Source organism: Melozone crissalis, unplaced genomic scaffold (genome assembly GCF_028551555.1).
Source record: "Melozone crissalis strain CALT ecotype California unplaced genomic scaffold, PUWL_Pcris_2 ptg000014l_1, whole genome shotgun sequence".
NCBI lineage: Eukaryota > Metazoa > Chordata > Aves > Passeriformes > Passerellidae > Melozone > Melozone crissalis.
In genome coordinates this window covers 10,477,948-10,505,818 of record NW_026535792.1, presented here as the reverse complement: position 1 = coordinate 10,505,818, position 27,871 = coordinate 10,477,948, and the positions used below count along the sequence as shown (strand labels likewise).

Below are 27,871 nucleotides of genomic sequence, written 5' to 3'. Positions count from 1 at the left end.
CAAGTTTGGGCTGTTAGCCCTGAAGGCTCAGGGTATTGAAAATGCCAGACTATTAGCAAGGAAATGAACTCCTCATGTTTAAACCTTCCCACTGCTTCAGTATATGTAATTGAGTAGTTTAATAATATTATTATCAAAGAATGAAATGTATTTTTATGGCTATTGGCTGAGGATAAAAGTAAAGATGTTTTCTAGTAGACTCTAAGTGTGGCTCTTTACATTACATTTTCCCCTCCAAGGAAGCTTGTCTTCCATAATTTTATAAGACCTCTCCTCTTGTTTTCTAGAGGAAGGAGCTCATACTACAGTGTTCCCTTTACCATGAACACTGGCAAACAAACAGTATATTTTTTATGGTCAAGATTTCCAGCAACTGCTGAACTCCACAACAATTGTCTGCCTTAGGAACTGAGCCAGTGGGCTGGGAGACAGAAAGAATTATGTCTGTTCATGCCAGAGAATATTGCTTGTCTCAAATGCACCATTTCCCTCAGGCCATCACCTGGACTACCAGTTCATTCCCCAAATCTTCCCTGCCTTTCTTCAGTCACTTATTAAATCACTGTTTCTTCAACAGGAAGCCAAATAAATCACTGTTCACTCTGAATATAGGATTGTTCATGTTTATAGTCTTTATTGTGGCAAAACAATTAATAGATTTCTTTTAAAAGATTTTTCCATGTTTAGGAACAAAGGGACTCTATGTGAAGAGGGGAAAACTATTTTGTTTTGGAAAGAACACTGACTAAGGACACATGCAAAGTTCAAACATCCTTTAAATAGTTTTCTCCCAAAATGTATCATTAGTTTTGTTCAGCTTTTCTAGTTTGTAAACAACTATGTAATCAATGAAAATATATTTAGCCTACCTTTAAAAAGATGTTTCCAGTATTAAGTGATAATAATAGTAAAATCATATGCAAGACAAAAATATTATGATCTAGCATGCTTGTCCCTTAACAAGTTCTATTCCAAAATTATATTACATATATTAATTTCAACTTTGTAAATGTTCGTAATCTCAAATCTTTGAGCAGTCAGACAGTGACAAAAAATTATTTAGAAACTGGACAACCTTTCTGTATTGTGAATGCCATTCATTTCAAACGTTACTTGCTAGTAAAGTGCTGTTACAAGCAAAATGAAATTGTTAGTGTCTATCGAAAGAAGATGACATTTTAGTAATATTCAAATTGTACTTGTTTTTGGCAAATAGTTAAAAGCATAGACATGTTTGTTTAACCACCCAAAACTAATTCAGTATAAATAACATTGGTTTCAATAATTCTATGCTAAAAGGCACATACTAATATTCCAGCAGTTCTTTCAAGTGAGCTTTTGTATGTAGAGTTTTAATTGTGCTTTTAAATAGTTACTGATTCAGTATGACCTTGAAAGTGACATTTGTGCATGTCTAAAATACCTTCTCACAAATGAATCTCACACTCTGAAGGTGTAATTTTGTTAAGATTAAGATTATGTGTATCTATATAACTATGCTTGTTGATCTCTATAGATCTACATAGATATACACATATACATATATTCATACATACACACACATAAGGGCTTCTTCTGGAACAGCAGCAGAAAGTGCAGTCTATACTTTTTTGACTTGTCTTCATAATAGAAAGTTCAGGTATGAATTGTCTTGGGATTTGTGAGATCCAAGGGATTATTTGTGATACTGCGTGTGTCCCATATTACTCTCTTTCCTTACAGGCTGCTTCAAGCTCACTTCACTTCCAGAAGAGATGATTGGCAAATTATTTTCCATGTGATACTGAATAAGATGACCCACACTATCAAATATATGATCTTTGGTTCTCACCTAGTGGAAGAAGCAAAAGAATATATTTTAGGTTAGATTGTGCTTGTACCCGGATGGACACGAGGCTAACACGTTAAAATCAAAAGGCACTTAAGCCACTGAACTCACTTGAGCAGGATCATTAGGCTGTAGACAGCAATTCAGATCTATCCTTTGGCCCACAAGAAAAGTAGTGGTAAAGTGAAAAGATTGTATGTCAAACTGGGCTGATTATGCTCAGGGGAAAGAAATAACCTTTTTTTTCTCCAAAGAACAGAGATATTTTTCCCTAAATCCCATTGAGGATTACTTTTTTGATTTACTCTCTCCTCAAAAATGTCACTCAAGACTGCTGTTCTGAGCAGAAGAAAGTAGAATTGAAGTGACAACAAACCTTTTTGTATCCAGAAATTCATCATTAAGGATATTTTTTTCCTAGCACTAATGGTTTGCAGGATGTGTTTAGTGCATACACTAATTATCAGCACCTGGACTAACAGTATTTAAATTCCTCACTGCTACTTCTATGGTACTTCAGTGCTTTTAAGTTTTTGAACTTTCAAACCGTCTGTAGCCACTGGCTATATTTAAATTAACCTGAATGGAATCAAATCACTTCCACTTGATGGAATGCAGCCATGCATTTTGATTGAAATATCTGAGCAGCACTGAAATTTCATTATATGAAATATTCATACCTTGCCCTCAGGATCCACCAAGAGTAGATGCTTTGCCTGCCCTCCCTGAAGTCCACTGAGGACATACTGACCAGGTGACGTTGTGCTTTCTCGTACCAGAAAATCGCCGTCGTTGACTAAGAGGCTCTCTGCTGCTTTCCTGTTCAATTTGCCATGGTAACAATCTTCATTCTTTAGCTGTTGCTTTATTTGTGGCAGAGCACAGAGACCAGCTGTGTTGCTCGTGGCACTCTGCTGAACAGGTTCCGGTAACTCTAAAATTAAATGAAAGGGAATGTATTGGACACTTCACCTAAAACCTCATCCTAAAAGGATGCAAGCCAATATCTTTAATAGCTTTTTAAAAATTCAAACAATTCAGCCTTGAAGCAAACCAACCTTACAGACTGTAAGAATATGCACACATGAATGCTCATGACCCTCCAGTGCATTAGGCAAAATTATCACACCACCTCTTCCCCTACCTTAGATGGGAAAGCCTTTGGTCGCTAGGCAACAAGGATTAGAAAGAGGAATTTTTCTGATGCTGTACTGGTTTGGGGTTATATTTCTTTGTATGAAATAGTCAAATTTTCCCTGTAAAAACAAGATTTTTGTTGGCTTTTTAGCTTTATTTTTTTCCCTTAAGATCTTGTTTTTCCTTCTTCCTTAACAAGCTCTGAAGAGATTGTCACAGATCATTGGGAGAGTCATGTTGAGTGGCTCCAGCTATGTGCAGGAATGTAAGACAACATAGCCAATGTAGCCAGAAGGGAAGGATTACAGCATGATACATTTGCTGTTAAAAAACGAACAATTACCAAATGTACTAAAAAAACTGGGTGGTTTGGGATATAGCCAGTCAGACTGCAAATGATTCACAAGCAGGCAGGATTCTTCTAAGGAAAATATGAGGATACCACTTCTTCAACGGAATTGTGCAACCTAAGGCTCCTCAGGATATAGGCAGTTCCTTTTAGAGCATGATGCAGTCCCAAGTTGGAAATGTCTCAATGGTCAAAGATTTCTTTATTGTGTTTCCTTTATTGTCCAGTCCTTTTTCCACTTTCTTGTGTGGAGCCAACTCTGACAGAGAAAACACTCAGTGGGAAACCATAAAAGGCAAGGCTAATAAAGTATATTCAATAATGAGGACAATCAGTAGCAACTATATAATCATTTAATGGATGTCCTCCATTTTGAGTCCATTAATCAAGTTTGGACATACATTTAGTTGATATGACAGATCAAACAGTTTGATTTAGAAATTATTGGATGGGATTCAATGGTCAGTTTTGGAAGAACTAAGAACTAACCTTGCATGCTACTGCCTGTGAAGCAAAGGCATCTGAGGTCATTTCCTTAACCTTAGAGTGGTTAAGACCTTGAGCTTACAGGGGAAGGCTTTTCCTTGAGGCAATGTGCAGTCCCAAGCTCCTGTCATCCTAAAGACTTGTTTTTTAATACCTGTGGCACTTCATTCATTATCATCAATGAACTACAGAAGAAGAAAGGTTACTCTGCTTGTTTACTATCACTATTTCTGCTCTTTAATCCCTTTTCTCTTGAATCTAACAAGGAAAAAGAACAACCAGGATAGATTTCTTCCCCCATCTTTTCTATATTTCTTATGGAAAAGCCAAATCTTTCTGCATGCAGAGAAATGAGAAGCCCCCCTCCTCCCATGCTGAGACAGGCGTGGCATCGCAGTGGGACCTACTGGCCTGGCGCAGAGGGCTCCCAGGGCTCTGTGCTGCTGCTGCACCTCGGGCTGCACAGGCTGCAGAGTGCAGGGACTGTGTGTTGATGTAACAGGGATCATCAAAGAGATCTGCTTTGTAGGCAGGTTTCAATGAGGTTGCCTCTTTTATTGTCTTCTGTGATCTCTCATCACAATTACCTGCAATTAGTATATAGTATGCACAGATTTTTCCTTCTTTTTTTTTTTAAACTCAGCTTTAAGTAACTGTAAAAGCTGACACAGGAATGATGTTCTTCTTTATAGCCCACTAAAGTAATTCAGAAGGAAAATAAAAATGCAAATGAACTTATTTTTCCTGATGTCTAGAAGGCATCAGGTTCAAAAGTAATTAGAATGAAGTTTTCAGAAATGCTCTGCACTGATCCAGTTCTCCTCCAATCAATGTCACTGAACCCCCCACAGACTGGAAAGAAAATAATACATATGCCTCTACAAAAACACAAACCATACATGTTATTTGTTGCAAAACCCTTTCCTTCCCCTCTGCAACACAAAAAGAACTTGTGGGAAGCTGAGCAATTCTCTCTCTTACTATTCTGGTGAGAAGGGAGACATGGAGGAGATTGGTGCTTTGAGGCTCTGCCTAAAGAGCCCAAGCCACATCTGTCAGGTTAGGATCCAAGCCTAGGAACAGGCTAACAGAAAATCCCCTGCAGGGTATGAAAATAATAGCACTTCAGCTAGCCAAATAGCAGGCATATTTTTGCTCTTCAACCAACTTTTTATTCATAGATCTATTCATTCATTCTTTTATTTGTTCTCCCTCTCTTTGTAGAAACCATTTGATTCTCCTTTCCTTGAATTGGAAATAACACAAGAAACTGAAGTATCCCCTACAGACAGTGTAATGGATCACTTCAGAGCCGTGCAGGTGGGAATTCAGAGAGGACCCCACTGTGCAGTGAAAGAGAGGAGCTGAGCAAATGTGCTCAGGGCATCAGCTGTGGCAAAGTCCAGAAAGGGATGGGGGCTGATAATCTCCTGGGGTCCCTGAGAGCAGACTTTGCTAAAGGCAAATTGATCCTGGGCACAAAGCTGCCTAAGGCAGGGGAAGGGCACAGCCATACCGAAGCCAGGGATGCTGGAACCAAGGGGTCAGACTCTGTTGGAAAAACCCAATGCTGATTCTTTGGATCTCATTGAGCATTTGTAGGAGAAGGGGATATACTCAGAGACTGATAAGTAATGAAGTATCTTCGTTTTTCAAATGGTATGAAGAAAGGGAACAACAAAGGAACAACAAAGAGTATGAAAAAGAATAAAAAAAAACAAAGAGCTACTGTACAGTTTCATGAGAAGTAAAATGAGTAAGTCTGCCAGCAGACATGAAGATAGATAAGTGGCCTTTAGAAAAGCTGTAAGGCTTTTTTGTCTGCCCTGCATCTAGGGAACTAAAAATGACCCACTAAGTAGAACACTTTTCACCATTGTATTGAAAGCCAAGGGGTAGCTCTTCCAGGCAGCCTGCCCTGGTTAATTCTGCATATGCATGAGAAGGAAAAGAGAGTACATACCCACAGTTTTGTTTTCTTCTGGACAATTTTCATATATATTGATGAAGGTTGGGCTGCCTGTCTGTAGAAAAATTTTAAAATCAGTCATGTAAAGTAGTCCCCTAGGAAAACCCAGGTAACTTCAAAACATCCATGCATTAGTTACTAGATTTACAGGTAATTAAACATGTTCTTCACAAAAAAATTCCCATCTCCTCAAATAATATTTCACACTGATACTCTTCTTTCTTTAGATGTCACGTCTGGACTCCTAACAGTCTCATAACTGCCCAGTTATGTATCTAATGTTATATACAGTATAACTCCTAGGTAAGAAAGCTCAGATTTTCTAGTAGGGGTCCCTCATCATAAAATCAACTACAGGTATCATGGTTTGAAAGTGAAATGGTTACTAAAATGTCTGAGCAGCACTGAAAGAGAAAGGAAAACAAAAAAGTAACAGCCCACAAGAAAAAGGCATTTTCATTAACATGCAGTGTAACTCCTTGCAACAGTACTGGTGAGCATCAGGTGCAAATTCTGGATATAGTAAAACATTTTTTGATTTAGAGAATTGCTGGGGAGGTGGGGACCTGATTTGCAGAGTGTGGTTCATGTCAGCAAAAATAGATGGTGCAGTAGCACAGGAACACACAGCAGCCCAGGAGCAGTTGCTACCAAACACAAATAACACCTGGGAGCAGCAAGCTTTTAGACAGAACCAGTTGGATTCCAGCAGGCACATCTGAGTGTGCTCCCTCTGAGCAAAGTGGTGGTGCCTTCTTTCCTGTGTGGGGAAAGGATGGTGCTCCCAAGGCCTCACAGAGCAGACTCTGAAATCTGTGCAGCCATCTGAACTTGGCTTGTTTTACTCCCTGATTGGTTTTTATTTCCCACTATGCCAGACAAGAGCCACAGATCTCTTTTGCTGATTTAACAGAGCTTCTTGAAACAATCCAAGAGTAATGAATATTGTATATATATTGCAATCAGTCAATGTTGTATGTGTAAGTTGTAGAGCATAATGGACAGGATGAAATATTTATTAGATCACAGAATAGGGAGCCAGGAGGTCCCAGATTTTGCAGATGTTCTCTCCAACAAGCCATTTAAATTGGTATCTATTTTCTTCTCAGAGCTAATGAGTGAACAAGGGAATACTACTTGGTCTCCTGAAAGTACTCTAAGGACAAACCAGTTAATATTCAGAAAGTGCTTTGGGATTCAATTATGTACTAAGCATCATTAAATCTAGCCTAAAAAAACTTTTCCCAGGATAATCAGGACCTGGTTCTGATGTTAATGCCATGCTTTAACACCACAGAAACATTTTATTATTCATTCCCATAATAGGCAGTGAGTATTTATGCCAGCAGATGCTGTACTTACTGAGCAATACTGCTTTTTGCACTGGACAGGACACTTAGCCCTTGGGTCTGTCTGCACTTTCATTCGCATGTCCAACACTCCGCCGGTGGGAGGCTCCTTCCCTGGAATTTCGTTGTAATATTCATGATGATCCTCCCTCTCCTGTGAATTCCCAGCTGATCCATTAGCATTTGCTGCCTCACTGAAAAAAATATGGGGAGGGGGGGAAAAAATGAAGCTTCTGATGTAATCAATTGCTTTCTAGTGCAGGCAAACATCCCCAGTGTCTGCACAACGCACAATACACAGATCCACCATATGGAGGCTGTAAAGGGCTTTGGGCCGGAACTTTCAGAGCTGTTTATCTTTCCAGTTACTTCTTCCTGAATTAAAAACAGTCATGACAGTTTGGGGTAAAGGGAGGTACAGTCATTTCATTAGCACCAGGCAGCCCAGATATATTTTCAAGTCAAAGAAAAGGTAAGAGGAATCCACTGAAACTTTAAGAATTTCAATGCATTGTTCATTAAGGTATCCAAAATGCTGACCATAAAACTAATTCTTATGGCTTCTTGACTGAAGTCTATAAATCTAGAGATTGCTGGGGGGCAGCCAGACTTCAAGAGAAAAATGAAAACCTCATGGCATTTAGTCAGACAAGCCTGCAACTGTGTTAGAAAATCAAATATTACTACCAAAAAAATAAATAAATAAATAAATTAAAAAGTAGCTGTCCTCAGAGGCATTTACTCTGATTTTAATAACCACAATCAATATTCTGGCTCAGCTTGAAGGAACACTGAATGACATGAAGGAGAGCACACAATGTTTTTTTTGAGCTAAACCAGAATGATGATAGTTTAAATGTACAGCTGATACACTGCAAAACAACTAGGTGCTTCCTGTACTGTCTCCGGTCCCAAAATAAAAAAAAAACCTCATCTCAAATCTTACTTCTCTGATTAACAAGAGTATAATTGGATAAAAGGCCATGAGCAGGAAAGAGATAAAGTTCAAGTAGTTGATTATGTGATATGCAGTGCAAGTATTTGATTATGTGATTCATAGTAGTTTGGAAGGGAGTGACTCATTCACACAGCAATATCCGACTCCTCTGCCTGAGGACCATTCTCGGAGGCTGCCTGTGGGTTATGCTCAAGGAGGAAATCTAATTACCCTCTTCCATTCCTCCCTGCTCCTATGCTGCTTGTGACATAACCTAGCAGGATTTCTTAGGAATAAAAGGCTTTTCCTCTGGTTATTTTCCCCAGGAAAAACAGACCAGTTTTAGCAGTGGAATGGCAAGAACCATCATATACATTGAAATAAATATAAACTGGAGTTGCATTTGTGCAATAAAACCAGCTCTGCTGTGATGCATTAGGCCCTGTTCCAGTGACACTGCCTGCTCAGGACTCCTGTGCTCAGGGTGCAGGTAAGTAGTGGCACAGCTTTACCTATTCATGGGAAGTAGCAGACAATCAAATTTGGTGTTACAGTAAAAAGAAGCCTGAGAAAAATAGGCATGTCTAATCTGTGAGGAGAGCCATAAATTAGAGCAAGAATTGTGTCCTCAGTGCAGTGGAAGAAGGGTAAGTGAAATGGGGAATTGTGGTCCAGAAACTAATCTAGGCCCTGTATTTCAGGCAATGTGCAGAGGACAGGGCTTCACACTAACATACCAGGTAGTGGCTGTGTTTATCTCAGTACATGAGGCTGATGTAAGTCATGCCAGGTGAAAACTGAGGCTGCTGCCAGAACATGAGCAGAAGCAGAAAGGTGAATTAAAATGGCTTTTTTCCCCACCACACACTTTCCACAGCTGCAGCAAGCTTAAACTTGGCACAGGTCAGGACTGAGCTCAGTCTGTGTGTGTGTGTCTGCTATTTATAGAGCTGAACTTACTTGGGCAGAGTAATTTGAACATTTGTTCAACTTGCATGACTTAAAATAAGGCTGCTTTATCTAAGGAACAATACAGCTTAATTCTGTGTTCTGCACCTGTACAAATGTCACAAAAATCAATGGAGTTCACTGGAATAAGCTAATTTTGGTATCTTATACACTGCACGTACAGGCAGGCATACATTCAAATTATCCTATGTCCAGAAAGCATATTCAAAGCGTCCTACTTATGGTTCACTCTTTGTAGTGTATTGTTTTCCTGAAAAGTACCAAAGAGAAGGAAACTGCCAGTTAAGTGACTGAGAATGTGCTGACCTTTCATTAGATGTAACCAGGCTGGATGGGTTCTTCAGGTACTGTCTGAACCGGAGCTCAAAGGCCTGCCCTATGGTGTTGATCACCTCCTGTGCCATCCCATTAGGACATTCCAGGATGTGGCATGCTGAAAAGAGACACCTTACTTTAATTCAGTAAATGCAGTTTATACCAGAAAGTAAAGACTCAAGCTATATTGCTATATATGAAAGTAAAGACTCTATATATTGCTATATATAGAAAGGCTGTTGCCCCTTCATGGAGCCAGCAGCTAGTACAGCTCCAGTCTGACCTGCAGATTCCCACTTCAGTACACAAAGAACATGACACTTAAAGCCTCAGCCTGCATACTATTGCCCCTATACACACAGAAAAGCCAGAAATTGTACAGAGTATTCAGCTGAGTTCAGTAGCTTCCTTATTTTAAAACTCAAACAATTCCTTGTTACATACAAATAAAGCAATCATATCAACACATAATATTTGGAAACTTGCTTCAATACCTCTCTGATTAACCGGGTCTTTTGCTACATATGCCACGTAGTCTGTTGTATCCTACAGGAAAGAAGACAACAAATGTCTTGAACATTGTAATTATGAACAACTCTACCATCACAGCACAGCAATTGCATATAGACAGGTACATTTTTAGCTTTAAAATGCATGCTTCCTTCAGGGAAAAACAACCAGAGGTACTAGCAAAGTGAGCCAAGGAAAATATCAATGACACACTGGTGGCTATCAACACAGTAATTGTCCCATATTCTTTTTCTTCTAAAAAATGCACTAGACCATTTGTCATTCTTTGGGTCTTCAATAAACTGTGTATTCAATTCCAGCTCTGCATCAGGAGTAGAAACACAACTGGTGCCTCATGACCAGGCACTGCTGCCCCTTCCACTGCTCCCATGGAGCTCACAGCCCTTCCCATGTAACACATCAGGGCTGTGTGACTGCTGCTTTTGGCTGAGACCGTCCTTACCAGACTCACTGGAAGATAAAATAGTGCTAGCATACTGCAAAGGACAAATTTCCAATGTTCCCAATTTGTAGCAATAACATTGAGTTTTGAAGGCATCTTAGAGAAAAGTTAAACTTTAAAATTATGCAGAATAAAATGGGTATCTGATCTCAATTGCTCCTGCCCAATTTTAGTCTGGCTGCAATCAGGTTAAATTACCCTGGATCTCAAAGCTGCTGCTGAGATCAGACAACCTCAGTATAATCAGTTTTCTGTTTCTGATTCTCTTTCTAGCCAGCACTGAAATAATCCTCTTTTTCTAGTCAAATTGAAAAGGGAACTGGAATAGGAAAATTAACATTTCTAATGATACCGCAAAAGCAAAGAGTGGCTTGATAATTCTGTGTTATAGTCAAATTGGCGAGGTAATGAATAACATTCCTTTAATTATTAAAGATGCATTTTGTTATTTTGGATCTTTAAGGTGGGACAGGGAAAATGCAATTCACAGCTTAAAGGCATGGTTCTCTTGGGGGAAGAGGCAATCAGCTGGCAGGAAACAAGGCCCCATTTGCAATATGCACAAGAACAATCATTTAATAATTCACAATGAGTGACACAAGAGGCAGGTCTTAGGGCCAGCAGAACTTGTCCTAGATTTTTTTTTCATCTCTAAAGTTAATATCACTAAAGCAAAGCAAGCTAAATATTTCTTATGTGTCTAGTGAACTCAATTTCCTTCCTTTTCCTTTCAAGTTTTTCTTAAATTCATAAATATTTCAGGATAGAGATTTTAAAATAAATCAGATCTAGGGAGTGACTAGAAACTAAAGTAACTGGAGCAGCACCTGCTATTTTTTGTGTCTTTTTAATGTTTATGTAGATGCCTGGATGGTTTTGCTTCAAAATAAAGCCAGAATAGGCTCAATTATCAGGCAGAATAGTGCTACTCCTTCACAGCCCAGAACAACACTGAACTTCAATTAGACCCTGAATGTGGGGCAGGTGGAAAGACAGGTCCTGTGGAAACTATCTCCCGTTTTACATGTAAATTGAATTTTGAAAAAATTACCTGAACAAGACAACAAAATTGCCCCTTATGTGAAGGGCCACTAGATTTATAGTTACCACTGATGAGCAAGACCTCTGTTTTGCATTATCCTCCCAGTAAGAAGTGTCAGCAGCTGCTCCACCAAGCCCATTTCCTGCAGCACATCTGTGCACACACATCTCTTGCTGGCCCTGCCATTAAGCACTGACCAAACCCAGCCCTGTGTAGCCTCTGAAATCTGAAGTCACTGTGCAAGACCAATGCAGGATAATAATATAAAAAACACTAAAAAAGGTAAATAAGCCCTAAGGAATTATCTATCCAACCCAGATAGATGCATTTTTTGCTTACAATCATTACAGTAGAGTCTGAAATAGAATAAAAACCCTCTGACTTGGAAACATCCATGACTGCATGGCAGTGACACTGGGAAGAACAGCCCTATCTGCAGGAAGAAAGTGGTTATGCCACATCTGTCTCATAGGAGCTGTTGGCTTGAGTCAAAATTAATCTAAAAATTTAGAGGTGCCAGTGCTGACAGCTTTCATGACAGGTATTGGATCACAGGGACCACTGAACTGTTCAATTCCTATGTTCGCATTCTTATTTTTAGATCCCCAAGTCAGAGGGCTTTTGAATGGACTGACACTGATGGGCGACAGGAAAGTTAACTGTGTATCTATTAAATAGGCACTGAGTCACTATTCCACATTTCCTTTTCAATGTCAGCCCCAGTTTTCTTGTATTACTGCTCATGATCCAGAAGTGCAGTGTACTGTGTTAGTGCTTGTGGAAAGAAAGGATGAAGCAAAGTATTTCCAGGTAGCAATTATTACATGAGTTCATTATACCTGCAGAAATATATTTTATAAATCAATACTTACTGGGTCACCTCCAGAAGCAAATGAGATGGACTGCATGTGATGGTTGGCAATAATCTGAAAGGCATAACAGGCTAATTAAACATGCTCTTGGGCCACACATTAGAAAACATCAGAACATATGTCTCTATAGAACAAGCAAGTAAATTCATAACAATCCCATTTATTAATTTATGCATGTATCATTTAGGAAGGAAAGAGATAAAAAAAAGGAATATTTTTGAGATTACCCATTCATGTTTACCAATGTCTAGATCCCTGAGTAATCTTCCTTAAAGAGTCTTCAGAATGAATTCAACCACCAACTTCTAATTGTAGCCAAAAGGAAGAAAGGGAAATCTGGTGTCCTAATCCCCTCCCAGGATGTGCAATGGACAGGAGACCTCTGCACTACAGACAGCCCCTAAGAGCTCCTTGATGCTCAGCATGGCACCAGCTCAGTGCAGCATTCCTCAGAGCCAGTGAGCCAAAATGACCTCCCTGATGTTCCCCTGCTCCAGCTTGGAGCAAAACCTGCTGCTGGCCCGGGCTGAGATCACCCAGGGAGCAATACCAACAGCTGAGGGAGGAATTAGGTGGGCAGGACAAAGATCCTTATCATATCTGCCAAGAAGGAAGGGAGCACAGCCCAGTTCCAAGCAAACCCAGGCTCTCAGGAACACACCTCAATGGAGCCTAGAGACTTTCCACAGTATAATTGATTGTACACATGTATTATCCAGCTGTAATATAGCTTTGAATGATAGCAAAGCCAAGCTCTGACTTAATAGCTATATGAATTTTTCTTTCCTTCTATGACTTGTCAGAAACTACAGTCAGGACTTGTTTATTGGCACTTGACAGGCAAACACATCCAGAGAAACAGTTTGCCAAGTGCTCAAGGATTCCTCCCTGTGGAACACACCATCATGAACAAAAATGACCTGTGTGCTTTCATTTTTAAATTCAGAGGCATCATGTACTTCAGCTTCACCAGGCATGCCCAGGTCTGCTATAGGGTGCTGCATTCCCTTTGCAGGGCACTTCCTTCCCTCAGAAGCCACAAACAAGGACAAAACTGTAGCATGGAGAAAAGGACCCTGAGTACAAGGATCCTACCTGCTGCGTGTCAGCATTAATCAAAGTGAGGCTGCTTGTTGAAATGGTCAGCTTTATATTCATGCCAGAAAACTGAAGGTTACTTTTGCCAAGTACAGAAGACAGAAACTTCACTGGAGGCTTTGAACAAAGAAAGAAAAGAAAGAGGCTGTCAGCCCAGTCTGTGAGGGGCAGAAACATATGAAAGTCAAGGAGGTTTTATGGTATCTTATTGAGACTTTCAATGGAGCAAGGATAATGGCTTGATCAAATGCAAATAGATCTTCTAACAAACATCAGCTCTGAATGCAATACTGGTAGGAATGGGTTTTATGTCAATAATGGGAAAAAAAAAAACCCAGTGAGCTAAATGTTATAGCTGGCTCAGTAATTCAGAATGTGCAGTTTTCTTTCTGAACTCTTCTTTGTTTCTGGAGGATGAAGTGTTTCTGGGTAAAGCAAGAAATTCTCTCATGTATTCCTCTTTCAGAAGCAAGTTCATTCCTCTTGAGCTCCACAGTTACAGAAGGAAATCTGTAAGTTCTGCTGGACACAACCCAACAGCAACCACGGATGTTGCCCCTCACTGCATCCCAGTTACTTAATAAAATCCATTAAACACTGCCATTTTAGTTTAATGTGTTTAATTTTTTAATATATATAAATAAGAAGCAGATAACACCCCAGTGAATTAGCTCCCTCTTGCACTGCAAGGGCTGGTAGAAGCAAGAACTCTGGGCAAAGCATTAATCCTGAGAAAAATAAAGTAGGGCAGAGCCTCAGCCCCAAACCAAACAGGATAAACACCCTGCTACCAGCACTTCCATGTTATCCAGGCTGAGTTCAGATGGATTAAAATGCACTAATTCCAGCATGGACTGAAGCCTGTTAGAGAATCATGTATCCAGCTTATCAAAAGCAGATATAGAAAAATAATTGCTGAGCTAAAACAGGATTTACCTTCCGCTTTTTTATAGCTCCATTTGTACCCGCCACAGCTTCGCACAGTCGGCTTATTGCTTCCCTGCAAATAAAAAACACAGCACAAACTGTTGGATCATTTCACATGCACCATCTGTAACAGAGCCAGCAACTCTGCAATTTATTGTTATTGGCCCACTTATAAACTCTTAAATCTTCTGGAAGGTCTTTCACAGTTGTTTTTCTTTCTTCTTTCCTCCCCCTGTTAAAAAAAAAAAAAAAAAAAACAACAAAACAACCAAAAGAGCTATTGAACAAAATACAGTGATTCAGCAGCCTGGTTTGGATTCTTTTTCTTCATCAAACCCATCCATTTCACCTTATGAAAATGTTTTTAATTAAAAAACCCTCAAACATAACTAACCAGAAGACAAGCAAATTAATACCTTCAAAACCTTTTTTTCAGAATGGTTGATAGGTCCCTTACATGGCAGGAGGGGCTCCTCCCTACTTAATCCTTCCTATTTAGCACAGCAGGTGCATGCTGAGTGAGCCCAGCTGGGTTCTCTGATTGACTTTCTGGGGTTTGGGATTTCTTTTCCAGTAAAAAAAAAAAAAAATCCCAAAACAACACCTCCCCCCCAATAAAAAACCAGAAACCCAGAAGCGAAACCAAAAAACACAATAACCCCAACAACAGGGGGGATGTATAATCACTTTCTCCAGTTCCTTTTCAGAGCTATCCATATCTTTCCATCTCTGGTAGGAATTTCCCACCCAGCCCCAGCATCTCCAGCTGCCCTGGCCCTGTCCCACAGGGGCTGAGTCTGCTCAGGCTTAGGCTCCCATTTTGGGCACTCCAAGCCTCAGCCTTTCTCTTGGGGCTGAATTCAGATTTACCTTCCCAGGATGGGATTTTGTTTGGTTCTAAAGGGGAAGGGAGTTTGTTTAATTGTTTGTTTGTATTATTGAATTATTATCCAAAGAGCTAATTAGGAAGCGAGCTGGTTGGGAAAGCTTGTCTGTTTCCAGATCCCAGCGTGTGTGTGGGAGGAAAACACCACTGGCCTTCACCTCCTGAGAAATTTTTAGTCCAGAAGGGCTGAAAATTATCAGGAAAGCACACAATGACAAGAGGCTCCAGCCAGGTATGTCCCATGAAGCAGAGATGCCCAGTGAGGAGGAGTGTGGTCCCCCCAGGACCCTGCAGATGAGAGAGGAAGCCAAGCCAGCCCAGCGCTGCTGAACCCCAGAGTCACTGCTGCCCCTGCTCAGGCCCCAGGGCTGCCACACCAGTGGGCTGTGTGCTGGAGCACTGAGGATCAGTGATATACACTGAGGGAACACCCTGATTCTACTGGATGCTGTCACATGAATGGAGACCTCACCCACAGCAATATATAATTAATATTTTCTGAGCAAAAACATCAGGGAAGAAAAGGGACCTCATTGTGGGCAACACAAGATCAGAAACCCAGCCTTTTAAACGCTGACCCTTCTTAGCATTTAAAAGCAAAGTACTTCCCCCTGCACAGCTGAAAATATGTTTTTTAAGAAAATTTCTGATACCCTTATTGGTTAGCTCCTGCTGTTACCAAGAGGAAGGCCAAACATGGCCAAATTAAAAAAAAAAAAAAAGAGGAAAGCATCCTGCAGGATGATCCTGCAGATTCCAATAATCAGCTTGGAAAATGAGAACACATCTTCTCATTCAATATTAAAGGAAATTAAAATCAGAGCCAAGACATTAAGGCTACTTGGAGCCTTCAAGTCTAGCCTTACCTAGAAAGAAAACCAGATACAGAACAAATTGGAAAAACAGGGAAGTTGTCTCTTTTGGTGACAAATGAGTTATTGCACATGTCAGGCAGCCCATGTGAAATTAAGAGTTGCAGGCAGAGTTGCTAGTCAGAGCCTGTTCTGGTGGCTGCCCACTTCACCGTGCTCTGAAGCAAGTGTCCAGTAAAAAGGAACCAAAAAGTAGCAAAGCATTTAATAGTTTCTATTACCTCTCTTTGGTAGGGGAAATAGTTGTACAGACATTTCTTGCTGCCTACCTCTGGGTGATTTTCTAAGTGATCTAAACACTTTACAAATGTGATCTAAACAAAACTTTACAAATATTATTTGAAAGGTGTGAAAAGCAGGAGTTTGGTAACACCTGCTGCTACAACTGAACACTTCCTACATGCAGTCATTTCCAGAAACTAGAAACTGCTCCACACACTAGGAAGAAAAGAAGCTCTGGATGCACTCACGATAAACAGAAATGAGTGACCCATTTTTGGCATCCATAAGCCTTTAAACCAGCTTTTTGGGGTTTTTTTTAGGCCCACTCAGAAGTACAGTGCACAGGTTTCCTCTGTGTCTGCAGCCTGCAGTGAAACCTGTGGCAGACCCAGCTCCTGCAGCCCGCAGAGCTGCCCGTGAGGAGAGCGCCTGTGGGCAGCAACACTGAGCCACTTTGTTCATTGTTCCCCCAAAACCAGAATAAAGGACGAAGGATGGGCTGATGTAAGCAAGCAAGCATGCTGTTGAGGATTTGCTTTTAAGCATCTAAGGCCCTGCCTACACCATGTAACAGAAAGGGATTATGTGGCTCAACAAAGTTGAAATTAATCTTCCAAACAAAGTCAGCCTTCTTCCAGCAGCCCTCCCTGGCTGCACATTTCAGACACCCTTCACCCCTCACTGCCTGACCATTTTCGAGTTTAGAAGTTAATGCCCCAATCCAAGATACAGAACCTCTTTTCCCAGAAATGCCCAAATTTGATGACTAATAATCAGCTTGATTTAACAGAAATGTGTAAGAGGAAAAGAGCTGAATGGCTGGACAAGAGAAGCACACATCAGGGTCCAGCAAAGGCAGGAAGGACCTGCCACAGCACAAGGGTGACAACCCAAACACCTCTTGTATCCAGAGCAGCAAGCACAGGATTACAAAAAAAAAAAAAAAAAAAAAAAAAAAAAAAAAGATACAAAGACCCTCAAGCAGAAGAACCTGTTACACTTATTATTTTTTGGTGTTACTTTGTAACCTACATGGAGTTTGAGATCACAGACTTCTGCAAAACAGGAGGAATGTCCCTAAGAACAAGTGGGGTCATGGGCAGGCGACAGCAGCGAGCTGGAAAACTCACAATGGAATCTCCTGTGCCAACCTCCCCACCCCACAGCCACGGAGAGTAGAAGCACCTCAGTGCCCACCCTTCTCCTGCTGTGCTGGGGTCATTTGGCCACACAGCACCTCTGCATCCCATGGTCATTCACAGCACCAGAGAGGACACTGTCTGCCTTCCCTGACCATGTGCCTGCCAAACAACTGAAAATGCAAATCCAGCAAGAAGCAGACAGTAAATTCTCTATGTTCTCCTTTGGATTCCTCACTGCACTTTGGCAAACATGAGTTTGTTCATCTTTCCAAAGGTAAATAATATCTTCAATTTTAGATAGCATGAGGTAACAAAGCATGCACATACACATAAATCAAGGCAGGCTGCAGACATAACTAGAGACCCTTTCTACATCACTTTAAAACAGAAGATGCCTCTTTGTTTAGTGAAACGCCATCCAAGTAAAAATATTTTTTACCCCAATTCAAATAACAGGCATGGTTAAAATGGGGTAATTTCCAGCAGCTCCTTGGTTGGTGCATTGTGCATGTGTCTATAAACTTCCTCCCCTGAGAGAACAATAGGGGAATAATCAATGTTATCTTTGCTCCAGTCAGCTTGTCATCGATCGGACTTTAAAGTCTGCATGTGTGAGCTCAGCACTTCAGCATTTGGTTTGCAAACAGTTGAAGTTTTGAATTTCTCATGCACAAAAGAGCCCGTTAAGGTCAGCAGTGGCTTTTTTTTTAGGTGATGGAAATATTTCCATTGTTAAGTTTTGACACAGTTCTGCTTAACAAAACCTTACTATCTGGCCCAAATTTAAGTTGGCAAGCTCTTGTCACGCAGTAATTCATATTCATGATTTCCCTGACAAACCAGGCAAAATTCTGCTCTGTTAGCACAGCAGCACACACACCTCTTGCAAACAGGAGATAACCTCGCCCTCTGGCTGAGCTGTGAAGAACACAGTGCCCTGGGTTGGGTGTATTACATGGCTCTTCTTGGTCTGTAAAGGACCTGCCTGAGGGAGGTATATTGGTATCTCAGGCACCTCTTCATACACTCATGCAGGAACTGGGTGAGTGTGTGCCTGTACCAGTTGTACATTCAACAACTGCTGGTTTTGAATATAAAAGAAACAGGACAACTTTCAAGTGAAGTCTATAGGCATTGAAGGACTCATGTTTTTCAGTTTCAGCTGTTAAGTCTGGGAGCCAACAGGTATAAATGTAACACTAATCCCTTCACGTTGCTTTCCTTTCTCCATGAATTTTTGGATACAAACTTGAGGAAGCAAAACAGCATCTGAAAATCTCCCTCCAGCAGGAAGGAAGAGCTGGGCAGGTACAGGAAGCCTCAACCACACTCCTGGCATCCTCAGCACGAACTATGCCAGAAAAGCAGATGAGAGGAACATGTCTAAGGCAAGGTGAAGATAACCTGCAGCCACCCACCCCCCAAAATGCTGAGTGGCTGCTGGGGCTGCCTGGTGGACCATGAGCACATCACAGCACCACACAGCACTCAGAGCTGGATAGAAGGTGATTGTTTTGAGAACTCAAACACTCCTGCACTGCCAGACTTACAAGGATAAATGTAAAAATAAAAATGTGCTTTTCTATTTCTGACAGGACATTTCAGCCACCCCACAGGCATAGGGGTACTAACAATCTACACTCAGAAACTGGCAGTAACCTGCAAAAGAAGTTGCAAAGTTCTCAAAAGACCACAAAATATTTCACGTTTTAACCACATCCCCAGTTGTATCTAAGAATGAAACATTAATCTTTCTCTGATTTGCAGCCTGAAAACTTAGGCTTGCAGTACAGATGGAAACAGCTGTATTTCAACATGTTTTCCTTGTGACTCCACTTCCAGCTGAGGCTGGTCTTGGTGCAGATGGGGTCAAGCGATGTCAAACATCTGATAAAAATTCCTTAGATGACGTTGCTGGATTGAGGGACAGATGGCACTTTCTGCACCAGGGGGGAAGCAGCAGATGCAGACTGCTGGCAGAGAGACCCATGAGGGTCCTGGCCCTGCACCCTGGCCATGGCACCCCAGGCACAGCAGCTCCAGTGCATGTCCCCCTGCCTTGGAGAGCCGTGCAGGCAGCGCTGAGCCACGTGCAGAGCCCAGCTGCTGCTGGTGCCCAGCTGGCTGGGGACGTCTGCTCTGTGCTGCCACTGCGGGGGGAGGCTCTGAGCAAGAGCTGGGAGAGAAATTACGTCTGTGCCTGAAACAATTCATTTTCCAATGCAAAATAGCCTATTGTAATGATCAAATAATTCAAATCATCACTTAGGAAAAGACAAAACAAAACATGCAAACTCCTATTCAGAATTGTCTCAGAGCTTGGCATGCACCCTCAGCTTTATACAAAAATTAGCACTCAGGCTTTTAATTCTTGGGCTGAATCTCAGTTTTACACCACCTACCTGGTGACTTGTGTTCGTGTGCCAAAGTCCAGGGATCTCATCGACTGCAGCACCTCAATACAGCCCATGTACTATGGAAAACAGAGAAAAGGGAGGACTGTTAATATCTGGTACACAAGTAAGAGGAGGATCTCAGGAGGAAGCAAATGTGATTATTGTCCACTAAGTTTATGCAGAACCACAGTCTAAATGGAAAATCAAATCAGCCATCCTAAAGCTGCTTCCTAAATAGATCTTGTTTTACTAAAAATGTAGAGAAGAGCAATAAAGATACCAATGGCTTAAACACCATAGCACCAAAAAAAAAAAAAAAAAAAAAAAAAAAAGGCAAAGCACTCTGGGAACACAAAATCCAATTATTCCTTTTTTTTCCCATTTCTGCTTACTCTCACTTATTAGCCTGTGACACTGAGCTGGGAGGAATACATGAGGAAATACTGGAGAGGACAGAGTCCTCAGGAGCAGAGGGGCTCTGGAAACCCCTCGAGACCAATGCACTCAGAGCCCCCACGCAGAGGAGCTGAGTGTCCCTTCAGAGAGCAGGAGGCATTACAGGCCACAAGGAAAACCACTGGCTCCACACTGCTCCATGTCTGATGACAAACAACCTCTGCACAAGATGAAGGATGTGAAGTTGCAATTCCAGCTCATAGCAACAGCTCTTAAGAGCCTACACTAACAACTGACCTGCTTTAAATGAAAGGCTGACTGCCACACTTCTGTTGTATGGGACAGAGCTGGGGCTTTTGCTATTCTCATTCGGGATTTGTATAAGACTAATTCTCAGAAATATCAATTATGTGAAGGCATATCCCCAACCATATCTTACTAATCCTTCAGCATTTCTATGGATGTCAATCTCTCTGTTGTTGAAGCAGTCTGATCTCTTCATTTCAACAGGCTGGCACAGGTCTGGGTCTCTCTTTTTGCTCTCAGGACCATCCTGCAGTGCTCACACAGAGCCCAAGGGCTGCAGTCACAGCATGCTTGTGCAGACCTCTCCTGCAGGAAGTCAAAGCCTCTGGGACAGAGACAACTTGGAAAACCCAGGCAGGGTCATGCATGCTCTGTGCCTTGTCTGAACGGATGGAGGAGGCATTCTGTGTCAGAGAAAGGGTCCATATTTAGTTCCTCTGCCTTACTTTGTCTGTAAATCAATTTTTCTGCTGGGCCATCCAGAGAGGGCTGGATTTAGGTATCTGTTTCAGCTTTGCAGACTTTCAGAAATGAGTGTGTGAAAAAGAGAATGTTATATGTGCAGTCAGGGATTCCACAACAATTGTATTATCCCCATTTTGCTTTCTTTCCAATAGCAATGTAACCCTTGGGAGAACTCCAGAATTAGGTCAGAGACCTGGAAGGACATCAATAAGAATCTGAAAGGTTGGCAGAACTGCTTCCCTAATGAACATTTAATGACTTTGAGAGCTATCTGCCTTGTTAAAGATATTCCTGCTTAACAGGAACAAAGCAAATGTGGAAAATATGTCTAGAGCCTCAGCTTGTAGCACAGCAACGACCTTTGATCCTACAGTATAAGGTCAAGCATCCTGTAAGCTGGTTGGCTGCTCCTCTATCCTTGAAAAAAAAATAATTTAGAGAAGTAGGTGAGTCATATGCTGACAAGTGAGTCCCCATTGCATCCTGAACAGATGCGTGGGAAGCTACTCTAAGCAAAGATGAAAAATCAATATTAGGTTTTTGCATAAGTGACCCTGAGTGAAGCTGAACTTATCAATGATTCACAAAAGACCTTTTTTTTTTCCCCTTTAAAAGCCTGAGTAGGGAAGTGCATTAACATGACACCTCACTGCATCTCTCATTTATTTCAGCTGTCGTTGGTTATCTGAACTGGCACAGTTGGAAATGGCTGAACACTCACATCACAGGCACAGAGAACCAGCAGAGCCTTGGGCAGGGGGACAATGTGGGGCTGGGGCAGAGCAAGTCAGGGTCACAGAGCCTGGGAGAAGCCCATGGAGCACACAAAAGGACAATGGAATACCAGAAGCCTATTCAAGAAAACAAAAGACGCTCTCCAAGGAGGAAAAAAAAATAACAATAAACAAAAATATTAACCCCTCCACAGCAAAATATGAGAAGCAGCACAACCAATGCACGAGAGGAAGGGGAAGGCAGCAGAGAAGGACAATGCTTGTCTCAGAGACTTCTGCACCCACACTCCAGCTCAGGTGGTGCCCCCACTCTCCGTCCTGTACACCCCAAACAGCACCTCCCAGGAAAACAAAAATGGATTCTCTGGTGATGCAGGGCCAAGGCCAGCTCCATCCTTCCTGCTGCAGGGAAGGTTAAGCTAAAGCATGAGCAGGGCAGCAACCACAGGTGCCTGGGAGAAGAAGCCACAGCAGCCCACAGCTCTTGCTCCAGTGCAAGCTGTTCACCAGGTGCTCTTGTGAAAACCAGGTCCAAAGGGGGTGTACAGGGAGGGGGTGTTCATCTTCTGAAGCCCACAGAGAGAGGCAAGGCCCCCTTCACTGAGCTGCTGGGCAAGCTGGGGGAAGCTGGACACAGGCCCAAGGGTGCACTAACCTGCCTGGGGCAACAAGCACAGATGTGACTGCAGAATTCAGCTACCTACAGAAAAACAGGACACCAACAGTGAAACAAGCCAAGTGCTGAAGATCTGACATGGCTAATGAAAGAGGATGCTGAACCCACTGTTCTGTCAGCAGCAGGATGGAGAGCTCTTGCCAAGACAAGCAGCATCTCTTAGGAAGGAAAGACTCACTGGCCCCTGCTGGAAAGGGAAGGGCTCCACTAATGGCAATGTGTGCAGAGATATCCCATCTGCCTGCAAAGGGCTGTGAGAGCACTGGCACCAGGACTGCTTTGTCCCTTGGTGTTTGAGTACAGAGGGTGTTCTGGGGCTGGCTTGCATTTCCCCACACCACCAGGAGAGAACAGCAGTTATTGAAGATGCACACACCTTTCCACATCTATTGACATGAGATGACAGAAAGTGCCTGCAAACAGGATGAGGAACTGCGTGGGAGGAGATGAGAAGGCACCAGGCAGGGCCCATGTGAATAAGCAGCACATGGCAGGACAATGCAGAGTGCCAGGCTCAGGAACCTGCTGTGAGATTTCTCTGCTTTCACCCTAGCAGGAAGGTAAAGTGTTGCCTTCCCTCCATGGACAATACCAGAAGCCAGCCAGGGATGTGGTGACAGAGCAAAGCATGATTACTGGAGTTTTGGTAGGGAAGTTTTCTCAGCCCTTCCTTAGATGCTCCCTGTGGTAGCCTTGGGGTTAGAAAGCCACTGTGTCCACTGGAAAGCAGAGACCACCAGCGGTCCCCTGGCAGTGGCTCTGCTCCTGCCAGCACACAGACTGCACTGTGCCAGACAGCTCAGTGCTCATCCTGCCTCTCACAGCAGGGTTTACAGTGCTGGGTAAGTGCTCTGTAACTCTGCAAGCAGCCTCTAGTCAGGCAGCTAATGGAGAACTTTGGCCCAGGTTTGCACCCTGCAGGACATTCAACTGGCTCATTCCTCAGCCTGAACCTCGCTGGTTTCCTCCAGCAAACACCAACCCCATCCAGATCCAAAAGCAAAGGCAGCAGAACCTCTGCCATCCCCAGCACGGGAAGCAGAGAGGCCAAGGCAGCCCCCAGCACACCACTGCAGACGTGGCTGGTACCCCCAGGGCACCTGTGAGACAGCACAAAATCCAGGCAGAACCAGCTGGAAAACAGACTGGATACCTTCAAGGATCAAAGGAGCCCATTAAACACAAACCCACAAACCTAGCCTAACTCTCCTCATGTGCTTGCCCTGCTCTCATCTTCCCCCCTGCAGCAGCAGCAGTGCAGACAGACAGACAGACAGGCCCTTGGTCTGTCCCACTCCTCATGCCCACGCAGCACAGCCTGAGGGCAGCAAGCCGGGGCTTTTTGTGAAGAAGAATAGCTTTTGATAAATGAAATTTTTTTGGGAAAGTCTGACTCTATCATTCACATGTTTTCAATTAAAAAAAATTAGGAAAAAATCATAAATACAGATATATATAAATATTTTAGTTTGTTTTCTGAAAAATCACTTTCTGCAGGACTGCACTCAGCCAGGTCTCTAACAGAATTGTTCCCAACCCACCCTGTCCCGGTTCTCCGGCTGTGCTGAAGGGAATGCCCTGGAAACCCGCGGGTTCCTGAGGGGATCGATCCCCGAGAGGCGCGGGTGCCCCGCAGGCGGTGCCGGTGCCGGTGCCGGGCGCGTTCCGTGGGACGAGGCTGCCCAAAGCCCGAACCCTAAACCCCAAACCCCGAGCCCGGCACAGCAGCACCGCCCGGCACCCCGCTCATGATTCACAGCTGCGGCTGGAGCCATGAATCACCGGAGCCCGGCTCCTTCCTGCGGGAGCCCCGGCTCTGCAGACGCCCGGAGTTATTTATTTACGACGGGCGATGCAGAGCAGCTCTCCGGGGGCAGTGTCGGGGTGCTGCGCGCCACGGAGGTGGCTGCAGCTCAAACACCACAATATTTTCCTGCCCTGAACGTGGAAGAAGCGCTGGTGGCAAGCTAGGACAGGAAAGGGCTGTGCTGGACCCTTCCCCACCCAGGCAGGGAGCAGCTGCTCCAGGCTGACCTGTGGCATCCCCCCTGGCCAGCAGCAGGGCTGAGCAGGGCACTGGTGCCCACACGTGCTTCAGGGTGCAGTTCATGTAATTCTGAACTAGCGTGCTGGAAATGGTCAGGCTCCTTTTAATCTAGAGACATGTGGCTGATGTTAGACATACATGCTGGCATGTATCTATATGCATTCACCATCAAACCACTAGCAGAGGATCAACCTGTACATTGCTAAAAGCCCTTTGAAACAAAGGATGCTGCAAACAACCTTTACCACATTATTATAAAGTATAATGGTTTTATTATGAAATATCTGGCAATAGTATTTCCTTTTCATATTTTAGTTAAATCATTTTTAAAAACCAATCATCTTTCAAAGACTCACGCTTTGATTTAAGCTCAGGTACAGAGCCTTACTCCATGTTAGGTCCAGTAAACATCATCCTTGCTATTCTCAGAGAAACCACTGATGCAGGACAGTGCTGAGAGACAGATCTTATCCTCCTTCCCAGCAGCAGCCACATCCCTGGCACTCCCCAACAAGCAAGTGCCTCTTGGAATATTCGTCAGACTCATCACAGCCATAACAAACACCAGCCGGAAAGATAAGTGCCATGGCCACTATGGGTGCCCTTCAGAGACAACCTCAGCCCCAGATGGGCAGCACTGTGGGAAGGTTTTTAACAGGTAGAATGCGAACAAGGACATGGTAAATATCCCCCTGGGAAAGCCTGCAGCAATCTGCGTACAAAGTATGTTTTGAAACACAACAGCATGAGAATCAGAGCTGTCCAGGCTTCTCTTGGAATATTAGTATTTGGGCTCTTTGTTATTTGCACGAGCATTTGGGGGTGTTATTATGGGTCTCAGCTTCCCCAGCAGGCCCGGGTGACACGTGGCTGTGACACAGGTGCCCTGCCACCACCAGTCTCACCCTGCACAGCTGCTTCCCCAGGGGATGCAATGAGCCCAGCACGGCCCTTCGTTAAAACAACACCAAGGAAAATTCTGCCTCACTGCAGTCTGCAGGGGACAGCTTCTGCCCTACAACATTTCTCTAATTCACCACATTACTGCCTTTCGAAAATAACTGTAGATCCTCTCCATGTACTTGCTGAATCCTCCTCTTGCTCTGACTAAGCTGTTAAGGCCAAAGATCTCTGGCAGCAGCAGTCCCAATAACGTGGACCTGCCCTGCTTTCTAAAAGGGTCTCTGTGGAGATCCCAGCAATCCCATACCCCAACAGGGCACAAGAAGCTGCATGGGGAGAGTGAGTGCCTCCAAACACACAGGAGAGAGAGCAACGGCCAGGGCTAGAGGGTAAGGATTGGAAGCAGCTCCAAATGCCCTTGGTCTCTTGGCCCTGCTTTGCCTTCAGGTGAGACCATCCTTCTGCACCATAGTCCTGCCATGCTGCAGCCTTGGCCACTTACCAGCCCATCTGAGCCCATCACCAGCTACTGAAGAAGCCTGGTGGTCTCTGGGGAAATGAGTGCCTTGCTCATCCTCTCACCTTGCACATCCTCTGATGCTGAAACGCCCAAACCCCCACGTTACTTATTTACCAATCTGCTGTTACTATTGAAATGGCTAGTTGAAAAACCCACCAAGATTGGGCCAGGACATGTCAGCGATGTTCCTGCAGCTCTCCTTGGGCTGGATCCTGCAGGCCCACAGCCATGGGATCAACATAACCAGGAAGATGAAGGGAAAAAAATCATCTCCCTGTTGAATTGTGAGGCTCCCTGTTGCATTGTGGGGCCAGTGAACCCCCTTGTGAGATATTGCCCACAAAAGGAAGACCAGCAGAAAACCACACTGGAAATACAACCTGGGCAGTGCCTGCCCCACAGCCTCCCTGACATATGTCAGCAGCGTGGGCCAGAACGCACCTAATGCCTGGAGCTGCTCTCTGTGAGGGATGGGAGGCCCTTTCATGGGCCTCCTTTTCCCTCCAACATGCAGAATAACCCGTTCCAGTTGTGGTTCAGCAGCACTTCTCAGAGAGTCTACAGACAGTCCTTTGGAATTGGATGATGTGTCACCTCTGGAAGTAGCTGGGGTGTTTTTAGCTCCCCCAGCTCAATGCCACAGCCCTACAGACACCAAAAGACAGGAACTACATGGGAGAACGCAGTGGTTTGGGGCATGGACTCTAGAGGCAGGAAAATGGAGGTGACCCAGCAGCCAGCCAAGCTGTTTGCTTTGTCAGAGGAAGGGAGCCCAGGGGATGTACTCACCCGCACGCTGTAGGTGGTTCCTGGCTCCTGGCTGTACGTGCTGTCATTGCTCTGGGCCTGGCCCCTGTCCTGCCTGCCCACAGCAGCCTCCTCAGCACAGTCACCCGCTGCCTTTGGGGCCAGGACCAGCTTGTCCAGGTCGGGCTGGGGGTAGGAGGCCGACAGGCAGCTGATCTCAGGCGAGGTGGGGCTGCTGGGGATGGTAACGCACTCGGTGAGTTTAATGCGTGGCACCTCTTTGGTTCCCAGGCAGAAGCTTTTCAGGCCCGGCAGATTGGAGGGGTTGGCAAGTTTGATGTTGGCCATCCGGGGGATCAGCGTGCACAGCGTGGTGCAGGTGTCCTGCGGCCCCAGGGACACATCTTCTGCCAGTAAATTAGGTGTTGAAGAGTGGGAAGAGGAGGAAGAACCTTTGATATTTAAAGACGTATTTTGTGTACCTTCATCTAGGGAGGTAATGGAATCATTCCTGAATCGGCTGTACTTAGCCCTGTGCAGCATTCCTGGATGTCTGAATAACCCTACATACAGGACGTGTCCACCGAGGCTCTGCTGGCTGCGTTCTCTCATAGCCTTGGCAGGTCTGTAACTGGATATTCTTGCATAAATTAGCTCTTGTAGATAAATTATATGGAAATCAAGCAAGTCAAACAATTTTCAAAACAGAAACCTATAGGATATTTTTGCTGACTCCCTCTTGAACGGTTTATTTTCCTCAAAGAACAAAGCTTAAAACTGCATGGGCATCTGGCATTTTGTAAGAAGAAATAAAAGCAGCATACAGGAAAGCACATCGGTGGTACAGCAGCTTAAGGTGAAGAGCCACTATCCAAACCTGCCTTCATTGCTGCCTCAAACCAGGCAATAAATCCCACCTAGCTCTGAAGATTCACACAGCTGTAGCATCAATAATTGCAGAGTCCTGGCTGCAGCGAAAGCTCAAGCATATTCCACACAAAGCAGATCAAGACAGCTACAAGCCCAAAGGTATTTTCAGACCGGCATGAACCCCGTAAGGTGCCCGGCTCTCTGCACTTCCACCGCCGCTGCCCCAGAGGCAAAGAGCATCCCTGCGCTGCAGCTCCTGCCCCGCCGTCAGGCGCAAACCCAGGATTCTTTCCAAAAACACTGAGCAGCGTCGGTCTGGCTAATTCCTGCTGGGAAGTCCTTCAGCACCATAATAATCCCGAAACAGCGGAACACTCCCGCGGCTCCGGGGCCGTTTCCCGCAGCGCCGCGGGGCAGCAGCTCCGCAGCGCCCGGGCC

General features: G+C 43.8%; 1 protein-coding gene across 2 annotated transcripts; it reads right to left on the bottom strand.

The window, feature by feature from the left end:
* Window positions 1–20: 20 nt before the first annotated feature.
* Window positions 21–27,871, bottom strand: SHC4 (SHC adaptor protein 4). 2 transcript variants are annotated; one of them, XM_054272567.1, is made up of 12 exons: window positions 26,606–27,871; window positions 19,776–19,846; window positions 14,261–14,324; window positions 13,322–13,441; window positions 12,227–12,280; window positions 9,834–9,885; window positions 9,331–9,457; window positions 7,132–7,312; window positions 5,764–5,824; window positions 4,208–4,387; window positions 2,509–2,762; window positions 21–1,831 (listed from the first exon to the last, which is right to left on the bottom strand). In XM_054272567.1, the coding sequence occupies exons 1-12, from the start codon at window positions 27,173–27,175 to the stop codon at window positions 1,676–1,678; spliced, it is 1,890 nt and encodes a 629-aa protein (XP_054128542.1). In that variant the 5' UTR covers window positions 27,176–27,871; the 3' UTR covers window positions 21–1,675. The 2 variants fall into 2 exon arrangements, with proteins under 2 accessions (XP_054128542.1, XP_054128543.1); XM_054272568.1 differs by lacking the exon at window positions 4,208–4,387.